This window comes from Antedon mediterranea, chromosome 1 (genome assembly GCF_964355755.1).
Source record: "Antedon mediterranea chromosome 1, ecAntMedi1.1, whole genome shotgun sequence".
NCBI lineage: Eukaryota > Metazoa > Echinodermata > Crinoidea > Comatulida > Antedonidae > Antedon > Antedon mediterranea.
In genome coordinates this window covers 12,810,006-12,821,403 of record NC_092670.1, presented here as the reverse complement: position 1 = coordinate 12,821,403, position 11,398 = coordinate 12,810,006, and the positions used below count along the sequence as shown (strand labels likewise).

The following is an 11,398-nucleotide window of genomic DNA, read 5'->3' as shown; positions in this document are numbered from 1 at the left end:
GAATCACTATAAGATATGTCACAAAAACAAACATGGCGCTGTCCATGTTAAAAGTTTTAAACTTAACAGGCTTCCGGGTTTCTAATGTTAGTTGAATGATATGTGATTTTAATTTAGTATAAGTATAGACTACGATGTATTTAATTTATATTAATGTTAAAAATATTATTTTAGAGCGATTTAAACCAGTAGAACTATTGACATTTTAGCTAGGCCAGTCTTCGTCAGATTAGTCCTGTAGAAATTTACCGAATAGAGACTGTAGTGTGGTCGTCAGCCACCGTTTTGACGATGAGGTCCTAGGCTAGGCCTACACTAAATAAGTTTTCATTAATGTTATGTTATATTCAAATTAAATTAAACACAAAGATATACGCACGCAATAATTAGTTCATTAAAGATATTAAATTTATAGAGTAACTTTATAATAACAAATAATAATTTAATATTAAATAGGCGCACTACTCTACTAGGCCGTAGTGTAGCTAGGCTAGGAGGAGGCTATATATATTAATTCAGTCAGGTTTTCTGTTATTTGTTTTGCAGAAATTGTTTCGTCAATATTCTAATACATCATCAAACCACCAGTACACAATTTCATCCCTTGAAAATGGAATCAAGAAAATATTTTTAAATGATCTAAAGAAAAGGTGAAACTTATTTTCTGTTTTCACAATCAAAACCTAATAAAGCTTTAATTGTCAATAGAAAATAATATAAATTAATAAAATAATCTATCATATAAATGATGAGATTGGAAATTATATATATTATTATTATTATATAATTTCCTGTCTCATTTTTTTAGATTACTTGCTGATGTATGGTAATATTTTTATTTCAGAAATGCTCTGTCATTATCTATGCTGAATAGCCTAAAATCTGACCTGTTAGAAGATGCAGAGAATGAAGAATTACGTGTAATTATATTGTCGTCTGCTGGTCCAGTGTTTTGCTCAGGTCATGACCTCAAAGAACTTGTAAGTAACATTGCAATTGGTTGACTCTCGATGACATTAGTGAACAACATTGCTTGCAAATTGAAGGGCTACTGATGTAGGGCCTACACTTTCTTGAAATATACTAAATACTCTCCTAAACTCCTAGTTTCGTAAAAAAGCAACATAATCCTTGAGTTTAGGCCTATGTTGTTTATGAAACGATTATTTCAGAGTCTGTGTGTTAATATTGTTTCTAAATAAATTTCCATGATTTATCAATATTTTGTATGATAAAAGTGCTTGATTTTGTTTATGTTTTACTTATAACTCATCTAGTTATCTAGGTATCACTTTACCTGCCCACTGACTATTTACTAACCCAATTTCTTACTGTTCCTTTGTGAGAGCAATAATGGGATAATATCATTATCAGCAATTTTTAGTCAACACTTTCTGAAACCAGAATGACACATGAATTGTAATTACAGACATCAAAAGAAGGCAGAGATTACCATACACAGGTGTTTGACAGGTGTTCAGAGGTGATGATGTTAGTTCAGGATATACCTGTACCAGTGATTGCACAGGTACAAGGACTCGCTACAGCTGCAGGCTGTCAGCTGGTAGCAAGCTGTGATATAGCAGTTGCCGCAGACAACTCAAGATTTGCAACTCCTGGGTATGTATAGTTTAAAACAAAAAGAGAATTAATTATTGCGATTTGATTGGTTTTGAATAAATTATATGTGTTTACAAACAGTGTAACTTTATGTTTTTTAGTGTGAATGTTGGACTATTTTGCTCAACTCCTGGTGTTGCATTGGGAAGGGCAGTCCCTCGGAAGGTTGCTATGGAGATGTTGTTTACTGGTGAACCAATCACAGCTGAAGGTAATGAAGACACATGTTAAATAAAGCAAAATATTACAGAATTAACAACTCCCTGGTTACAGTATAATATTACCGTACATTACTAGGCTGTAAATCTTAAATTTGAAACCTACACTAGCAATTATTATTATACTTTATTTGTTCTTCAGTGGCTTTGCGTCATGGATTGGTTAGCCGTGTTGTTCCTGAAGCAGAACTTGAAGAACAGGTTGGTGTGATAACCTAGTATTGTTTTGATTACTTTCTTTAAATATGTGATGGTGATACTGCTGTAGCTTGTTTCACCATTGGTGTGTCCTTGTTAACATGGTAATGCAGTCAACTTTCCCAACACCAGACACCTTTGGTCTGGCCTAATATGTCTAATTTTCTTTCTGGTATTCGGAATGTGTTTCAGTAATGGTAAAAATGAATTTTGGACCTCAAGAAAAGTCTGGTTTTGGGAGAGTTTCTGGTTTTTAGAGAGTCCGGTATTGTGAGAGTCGACTATTTATAAAATACTTGAAAGATTATTCCATTTTAAGGTCTTTTTATTAAAAATAATTGTCATTAATAAGATGATTTACAGTAATAATACTATTCTTTTTTGCAGACTTTGCAGATTGCACAAAAGATTTGTAAAGCCAGCAGATCAGTAACAGCATTAGGCAAAGCTTGTTTTAATGGTCAGATGACAAAAGATAGAAACTCAGCTTATAGGTACTAAGTTTTCCTGTTTTTGACCTTTCACCTCTGTCTCCTTTGTGTTCAGTCACTCTAAAAACTGTTTCTCCATATTTGGCATTTTCTTTCTAGTATCATAGGCAAATTCTGTAATACAGTGTTACATATGCATCACATGTGATAACTGTAATCATAGACCCAAAGCATAACCTTAATATAGATGACATATTATACTGGATACAGTACTGAGAATCAGGTACTCAAAAGTGTGGTTCCCACTTGGAAGCAACACAACAACATACTGTAGGCAAGTGAGTTGACCAATCACAAGCAACTGTTCGTACGATCTATCGTCTTGTGATTGGTCAAATTATTACAGTGGGCATTAGGAGCTTAAGAGTCGAGTAACAAAGGTCAGAAATATAACAATGTCCACTTCAAATCCATCAGCTAAATTATGAGTGTTTAGCACTAAAGAGACAGAACAGCATACATTTTTAGGTTATACTGTAATTGATGCAGCATATTTTAATTTTATAATGCCAACTATATTAGCACTATTAACATAACAAAGCCACATAATATTCTCTCTGCTACTGTAGCTACAAAATTAACTGAAGCTTTGTATTTATTAATAGACATAATTAAATAGATCTATCAAGGTTGAACTTTTCCTATTTTGTTACAGGCAGGCAAGTCAAGTGATGGTTGAAAATTTAGGCCTACGAGACGGCCAAGAAGGTATAGATGCATTTATAAAGAAAAGAAAACCAGAATGGCAGCATGGCTTTGAAAAAGCCCCAGAACAATAGAAGTCTAAATTAATTAGGTATATTTTACTATGAAATTTATTGGTAGGTTTTTCTTTAAAAGAAAATCATAACAAAGTTAAAAACATTATAGAGAACGGGCAGAAATTTAATGTGGCATGAGCTTATATGAATTGAATACTTTAATTATGTTAATGCCAAAGTGACACGCACACACACATTTTTATTATTAAATACAATTTTATTGAAATTGGGTATTAATTTTAACATACGTTAGCAAGAAATCAAACAGAAAACATAATTAAAAATGTTAAACATTCGTCCAGCCTTTTGCTGGCCTTTTCTATTTCAATGATAAACTAACGCATTATGAAACATTATAATTAGTAAGTAATTTTTACAACATTATTTAAAGTTTTAATTTGGTTCTTTGCTCATATAAAAAGAGTCTTCACGTCAATAGCTCCTATACAAATACAGTAATAAATATTGCAAATTATTATTTAAAATTTAATTATACTGTAGCACAGCAATCATACTTATATTACATTGTAATAATAATGGAAATTAATATTATTTTATTAGTATTATATCCAGCTATAACAGGTGACTAAAATTAACTCCTTTAGTTACAGCCAAATGTAACCAAAATAGGACACGGAGATCATGTCAAGGTTATTCAACTGCAGTTACTGCAGTAACTACTTACTACATTATTGTATTAACAATTTGAATATAAAATATTTACATACAGTCATCATTATGTTTTATTTGTTGCATTTCAAAATAATATCAAGTATTTTTATAAACTAAAGCTTTCTACGTAAACATTAAAATTAACTTTCTGTGAAGTATTGAAGTTAATGAAATACAACTAAAATAAATATAAGCGTTTAAGAAATATAAATATTTAAAAGTTAACTTACAAAAATATTATAAACTATAAAATATGCGAATTATTAGTGAACAAATAGATATTTACTGTGCTCTCTGCATGTGCAAGAAAATTTGTGGGAAAGAGGCAAATTGACATCATGTGATTGTGGGAAGTCTGACCTTGTGTCATAAGTATTAGTGTTGCAGCATGGAGATGTACAATATTTTATACCTTCATGGTTGCAGTTTACTGTTTGACTGTATTTGGTGGTTGCTATATTCTGAATGTTAGTTCAACTACTTTTAAGACAATGCATAGACTAAATACTACAAAGTTAAAATACTTCTTTAAATGTATTGTTCTGATGAGGCCTAAAAAAATATATTTAAAAACTTGGTCGGTTGGATATTATTTTGTGTTACTGACATCAGTATGAATTCTTACCAAGATCTCAAATTGAGAGTGCTATTGAAAAATCACTCATGCATAAAATTTGCAACTAAACAGTTTGCCCAAGAGAGACCTAGGCAATGTGTGAATTTTTAATTAAGTAAATAATTCATATTCAATTAAAAAAAGGTTGCACAACAATGTTTGTTAGTTTTGATCATGTAAGATTACATACTCTCTTTAGTTCTGTAGTTACATGTTGACAACACTCGTAATACAACCCACCATTTTGTCACCTGATTATGCAAAGTCAAGGTCACCTGATCTTGCTGTCATACTGTGAGACAACATCTTCATACTCTCTGCCATCTTCTCAAACTCCTCCCATTTCTGTGTCTGGATTGTGGATTCTAGTTTTGACTTGCGCTCGTAACCTTGTAGCTCAAGTTCTAATGTGCGCATGTGAGTCTGTAGGCTGATCACTGCTTGCTCCTTCTCTGAAAGCTATGCAAATATAGCAACATTTCATTGATAAAAGTGTTGGAAGACAACTTTGTATGTATTTCGCATAGTGTCGGTTTGTAGTACAGAACTATGGCACATATTAGTGGATATATGAAAAAGGACAGTATAATGAGGAGGATTGCATTTGCATATACCTTTTGTTACATACAGACTTTCAACTGTCCTTTAATTACCATGATAGTATTATTGTGCAATTGCGTTATTAAGTAGTCCGTCAAACCATCCTGTTTTGTAAACTCACTATAGCGGCACAGATTAACTGTTTAACTGTCATTGTAACAAGTTACAATGAAATTAGGTTAAAATGGAATGAAGGTTTACAAGGAATGTGGATCCAGCTGACCACATTGATAGTAATAACTCTGGTGTAATTAATTACTATAATAGCTATGGAGGACTAATTCATAATCACAAAATGTTGTTTCTTTACCTGTCGTTGGAGGTCTGATACATGATCAACCAGTAACATCTTGTCCCTACGCAAGGCTGTGTTGTCTTGTTCTAACCCTCCAAAGCGCCCTTCAATCTCTGCTAGCCTGCTCTTTGTCGTGTTGTGGCCTAAAGTAGTAGTTGTGTTCTGGTGCTCCTGTTTTGAAAGCTATGAAAGAGAAACAAATGAAAAAGTAGTAAAATAAATCGTTACGGCTAAAAGCCAATTTTTAAAGATATGCACAATGTAGATCCAAGATGTTATTATGGTGTTTAACTCTAGTCTATCTCAACAGTGGAATTCCTTCTTTTGTAGCAGCCTGGGCACTTAACATAAGTAAAGTAGAAGTTAGAACTTAGCCATAATCTCTTATTGTGCCCTAGTCTCCTTTCACCCTCCAGACAGGTTAAACATTCAGACATTTACCTGCTGCATGAGATGTTCTACACGCTCTCTTTCATATCGTAGTTGATCCTTCAGTTGATTTAACTCAAAATGATGATGTTTTTCTTTGTCTCGGAAGCTCACCAGTTCTGTGATGCTACTAGCATGTGTGTTGTCCCGACTTTCTCTCAAATCACGCTCCTAAATAAGAAGTGTTTATTGTGCAATAATTGAAATGGAACAATAAACTTAATTCAATCACTTCTGGTTCTGAAGTATTGTTCCGTTCATTGATACGTATAATAAAGTGAGCACTGTGAGGACAGACAAGAGCTGCCAAAGACATTCAGCTATTGGGTGTGTCAGATCCAGAATTCTTAGTGCACAAAGGTGTACAAAGCTGAGATGTATTTAACTTTTGGCTACATTTACATTGTCGAAGGCTATCAATGACTTTGTGGATAGAAAATGTACAGTAGACACATGGTGAACTGTGGCAAAAGAGATTACATCTATGGTCGACTGGACTGATAGCCACTATCTTAAATATAACTAGTTACCAAGTGTGTATGGTAGAAGCTGCACTTACTCTTTCTAACTGTTTTTGAAGTTCCAGTACCTGAGTTCCAAATAAAGCATTCTCTTTTACAAGATTACCACAATCATCTGACATCTGTTCAAAGGCAATGAAAATACAGTAAATATTTATGAAAGGGATATTATGCAAATGTAAGTTAGGGTTTATTTATTCGACACCTAGGTTTGTAAAGACCAGAATCCAGTCAGGTTTTTCTCATGGTAAATTGGGCAGTATATGAAAATGATTCTTTTCTCAAGATTACCTGAACTACAGATTAATATCCTATCAAGACTGTATCCCAGTCTGCTTGTTAAGGTAAAATGAAACTACCAATGTGTTTTTTACAATATACTATAGGTTGTACATAAACAAACATATATTTACTTTATTCTTCATGTATCTGTCTTGTTCCGCAGTCAGTTCTGCCTCTCTCAGTTTCTGTTGTAATACTCGTATATGATTCTACAAAAATGTAAACCAATTATTTCATAATTATTATTTCTAACAATTTTATTTCTTGCTTGCCTTCTTCATCTCATCAAACAAATTACTGTAATTACCGTAAATGCTGTGGCCCAAAAATATTTATATCTTTTATTGATATTGGCACTATACAAATCTTTCTTAATCTACACCAGTCATAGAGTACAGTGGTAGTATACACAACAAATATCACTGATTTCCATACTTTATGGTCTTCCACTGCCTTATCTTGGAGTGCAGCAGTACTTGAATAAAACCTATCTTCCATCTCATGCAGCTGTGACTGTGTCTTGACAAGGTCAGTACGTTTCTCTTCCAATGCAGTCTGTGTAGATCGTAACTGATCACTCTTCTGATCCAACTTTGAATAAAAAAGTGATAGAGATAGCAATTTAGCATTTATTTTTTAGTAGTCTTAGAAGCAAGCATTTTTTAGGAACTTGTCATATCTCCAAAAGAAGAAATTGCTATTTTGTAGTTTTATGTTGGTTTTACGTTAAGTTCTTTCCTCAATATCTTCTCTAAAATTGATGATTGTAGTTTGTAGCCACTGTTAACTTCATCATCAATCAGACAGTAATGACAGACGTGCATTTTCTTGTGTAAATCTCTGTCTACACTCTCAAACTTTATGTGACAATGCATATATATATGGACATTATACGTCATATTACAGTACTACCATATTTGGGTACATTTAGGCACATGTATAGACAGAGCTTTAAATACAAGGTGTTATGTGTTATGTTTCCGCGACCTTCCATACCATTGTGTGTAAATATTTGTGAAAATTTGCGTAGTTTTTAACATTTTTTAAATTTGTAAAAATGTTTAAAACTTTTAAATTTTTATAATGCACGCCTATATCAATATTCTGATGTTTTCAGTTAAACGTGTTTTTAACATTTTGAATATATATTTATTGTTTTTATATTAAGTGATATTTTATTGTAATTTTGTTTTAATATTTTGATTGTATGTTCTACCTTTCTAAATGTCTTTTATATTTTGATATTGCATTTTATTTTTCTGAGTGAAACGCTTTTGTTAAACTTAAATCTTTCGTTTGATTGCAATAAAGGTCTATTCGTATTCGTTTGTATTCGAAGAAAATACTGTAATTTAATGACTGTTCTCACAAAAGTTTAATATATGCAATAACAGATGAAACAGTTTAAAAGTCCAACTTACCTGTGCTTTGATAATTTGTATTTGGTGTTCAGCATTGTTTAATGATGATGCTCTCTTATCAATCTCTGCCTTTGCTATTAGAATGTCGCGATCTTTTTCTGCAATGTCGCGCTGTATCATTTCATTCTGTTTCTTCAACATCACTACCTCTTCGACTAAGAGTTTTTTGTCTCTGCTGTGTGTATCTAGAATGAAAGACATGAAATCATAGTATTGAAATCTGTAACGGCACATGCTTTAGCTTGGTACAGTAGTAAAAAAAAAAGCCCACCCCATAGAGTAAATGATTCAACTTTAATTTATTTTCAAAATTGCATGAGATTAAATAACAAAGTAAATATTTAAAATAAAGTAAAATAGAGGAAAAAAACAATTGTGTGGCTATCCTTATAACTTATACATATAAAAAGAAGAATAACAATAAAAACATGACAATGACAGGACAATACATAAACAAATAAGACAAATTACTTACACAAAGCAAACTACTGTATAAGCTAACATTATGTTTAAAAATAAAGTAAAGCACTACACAAATTTTTCAATATAAATGATAAAACACAGATTGTAACGTTAAATAAAATATTGATTTTAAAAGATATTAACACTTTTACTCAAGACACTGACAGTTACTACTGACAAATTTTAAGCAATTTAGCTCCCTCACCTTCCAGCATTTTCAATCTGCTATCAAGTCTCTCCTTTTCAGAACTGACCAAGTCCAAGTTAGACTCTTTACGCTTTATTTCAAGTGTCATGTTATCAACGTCAACTTGTAGTTCCTATCAGATTGAAAAGAACACATAAATACTAAATGAGAAAAATGGCTGACTATTTATAATCACCGATTTGCCTATCATTACTCTGTCTTCAAGTATGCCAACAAAAATGCAAAATATTAAGAATTTACTGTGTCCTCAACTTAGCTGCCTCAAACAATGTGAAAGGTGACATAAAATCCCTCTTTTTTCTAAAAAATGTATGGATTAAAATAATAATATTTATTCGGCAAAAGTTCTTAAAAAAAGTATGTTTTACATTTCATCTTGCCAGGAGCAAGTAATAGGCCTGAGCCCAAACAGAAAACTGCTCTAAAAATAACAAAACTAAGTAGTAGAAAATAATTAAAAACAAAACAAAGTTATAATTAAATACACTAATTAAGAATAAGCTGCATTGAATAAACAATATAAATAATTTAATATTTTGAGATCAAATGTTTGGCGAGTTGGGCTTTAATATAACAAAGGTAAAACTTGTCATAGTTCACAGAGTACTGGGTTATTATTTTATTAAACAATTTTTTATTGACATTATTTTATAAACAAGCAAAACAAATAGTATGTGAAAGAATGTTTGGCCAAGAAACTTGTTTGATGACCAAACAAATATACACAGATAAGCAAACATAGTCTGGTGGGTATTACTATTACTAACCTTTAATTTACCCAACATCCTGGTGGCCTCCTCTGTCATTCGTGGTTGCAATTCAGTCGCCTTTTTGGTTTGATCCCGAGTATTTATACGTTAAGAAATGTTTATTAGTTACTTTACAATATTCTTACATTATTCATTATAAACATCCAACACAACTACCAGGCTACAGTCATGTATTAGGCTTTTTAAAGCAATTATATTGATTATATTAATGCTTTTTCTAGTAAGTACTAATTATTAAAATAATTAATACTCACTAGAAAAAGAATTAATATAATTGTGATGTTTACGGGGATTTTTTCTATCAGTGTTAAATACAGTCAGTCAAGCAAAAAACAAATAGACCATCCAATAATACTTTCATTGAAATCCAGTGGGAAGATATTTCTATCACTTGTCTAACATACATTCTGAAACGGGTATTCTCTGAAACTTATCAAATTTAAAGTGCGTACATGAAAGTCATTATGAGTATGATGGGCTAATTAGTTAATGTGTTGCAAGTTAAGTTAGTGATGAAATATTTAAACAAATTGAATAGCAATTGTTTGGATTTAATATATATTTTTTTAGATTATTATTTGAGATTGTTGTTTAGAGCATCTTTATTATGTGAAGGATATAGATAGTTAGCCTCCAATTCCAGGAAGTATATTTGCTGTTGAAGATTCTTGATATACTCAGCTTCCAAGTTTGGGTACCCTGCAGAAGTCGTGCTCTTGACTGTTTTCCTGGAAATAAAAAATATACTAGCAAAATCAGTTACACACATAAAAAAGGTTTTCAAAAATATATAACATATTATTTAACAGTTTTACTAAAAAATGAGAAGTACTGTACGGAAAATGAAACAAAATTACTGTATGAAAAAAATTGTAAATATTGTTTAAAGTATAAAGGGCCTTTTTAAATTTTGTTCTACAACTATTTTCGGCTAGAAATGGAATCTAATAGGCACTAGCCTAAACTATTTCCATCAAACATTAAGTCTAAGTCTAAGTCTAAGTCTAGTCATCGAAAAGTAAAATAATTTCTTACGTGGCATTAAAGTTTGGAGCCAAGCCGCCTGTTGGTGTTCCCCCACTACGTCGAAGACTGCCCATACTTCCACTACGACGCATGTTACTGCTTCTGCTTAATGTTGGAACTGCAACAACATACAGAAAAGATGTTAATAAAAATAAACAATATTCAATAGAATGATATTAATAAATTAACAATAACAAATCACACACATTATTAATTTAAACATAATTCAATAAATTAATTTATTATATTTAGGCTATGTTGTTATTAATTATTAATGTGTGATTGACATAACATGAAATAAATATTATTTCACTTCATAATAATCAGCCATTTACTATGGCTAGCCTAGCCTAAACTAATCTAATCTATCCTAAAAAATCAACGTGTGGTCCAGTCGTCGCGTCGTCTTGACTCGGCGTTGGTGTTTTGCTGACGATCGTATTCGTGTAGGCTAGTAGTAGGCCTAGGCCTAGTAGCTAGGCCTAAAAGTAAATTGGCTTAAAATCAGTATATTTACGTACTATTTCCTGATTTTGTTGGATTTTTAAAGCGTGCCATACTTGAAATGGAAGACATGATGAAGCAATCGAACACTGGTTCTTTAATTTCATGCAAAACAGGAGTTGTAAAATAAATAAACAAATCCGAAATGCAGTTGGTGAGGACGCTAAAACGGTAACTACCCTCCAGCCTGCTAAAAATAAATATTGCAAATTAAAAAGTACTTTTAAGACAAATAATTAACGCAATTAGTAAATTAATTTATTATAATTATTTTTAATAAATCTTATATTATAATATCGTTATT

The 11,398-nt window shown here is 31.7% G+C and overlaps 2 protein-coding genes across 3 annotated transcripts; one reads left to right on the top strand and one right to left on the bottom strand.

Moving 5' to 3' along the window:
- The first annotated feature begins 11 nt into the window (after positions 1–11).
- On the top strand, positions 12–4,070 carry LOC140056954 (enoyl-CoA hydratase domain-containing protein 3, mitochondrial-like). The gene is made up of 8 exons (XM_072102490.1): positions 12–86; positions 547–650; positions 845–980; positions 1,430–1,620; positions 1,722–1,831; positions 1,981–2,039; positions 2,424–2,530; positions 3,183–4,070. The coding sequence occupies exons 1-8, from the start codon at positions 33–35 to the stop codon at positions 3,304–3,306; spliced, it is 885 nt and encodes a 294-aa protein (XP_071958591.1). The 5' UTR covers positions 12–32; the 3' UTR covers positions 3,307–4,070.
- Positions 2,524–11,257, bottom strand: LOC140056940 (uncharacterized). 2 transcript variants are annotated; one of them, XM_072102480.1, is made up of 13 exons: positions 11,112–11,257; positions 10,600–10,708; positions 10,185–10,292; positions 9,562–9,640; positions 8,792–8,906; positions 8,125–8,309; positions 7,139–7,294; positions 6,835–6,912; positions 6,460–6,543; positions 5,913–6,071; positions 5,487–5,654; positions 4,817–5,035; positions 2,524–2,965 (listed from the first exon to the last, which is right to left on the bottom strand). In XM_072102480.1, the coding sequence occupies exons 1-12, from the start codon at positions 11,164–11,166 to the stop codon at positions 4,832–4,834; spliced, it is 1,500 nt and encodes a 499-aa protein (XP_071958581.1). In that variant the 5' UTR covers positions 11,167–11,257; the 3' UTR covers positions 2,524–2,965; positions 4,817–4,831. The 2 variants fall into 2 exon arrangements, with proteins under 2 accessions (XP_071958581.1, XP_071958573.1); XM_072102472.1 differs by lacking the exon at positions 2,524–2,965 and having other exon boundaries at positions 4,220–5,035.
- Between the last annotated feature and the right edge of the window lie 141 nt (positions 11,258–11,398).

Excerpts from the sequence above, each read along its gene's own strand:
- LOC140056940 (XM_072102480.1), bottom strand. The coding sequence starts at position 11,166 with ATGTCTTCCATTTCAAGTATGGCACGCTTTAAAAATCCAACAAAATCA. Across the intron at positions 9,641-10,184 it reads GAATTGGAGGCTAACTATCT|TCGGGATCAAACCAAAAAGG; the intron begins ATATCCTTCACA and ends ACGTATAAATAC. Across the intron at positions 7,295-8,124 it reads TACAAATTATCAAAGCACAG|TTGGATCAGAAGAGTGATCA; the intron begins GTAAGTTGGACT and ends TTTTATTCAAAG.
- LOC140056954 (XM_072102490.1), top strand. The coding sequence starts at position 33 with ATGGCGCTGTCCATGTTAAAAGTTTTAAACTTAACAGGCTTCCGGGTT. Across the intron at positions 981-1,429 it reads GTCATGACCTCAAAGAACTT|ACATCAAAAGAAGGCAGAGA; the intron begins GTAAGTAACATT and ends TTGTAATTACAG. Across the intron at positions 2,040-2,423 it reads AAGCAGAACTTGAAGAACAG|ACTTTGCAGATTGCACAAAA; the intron begins GTTGGTGTGATA and ends TCTTTTTTGCAG.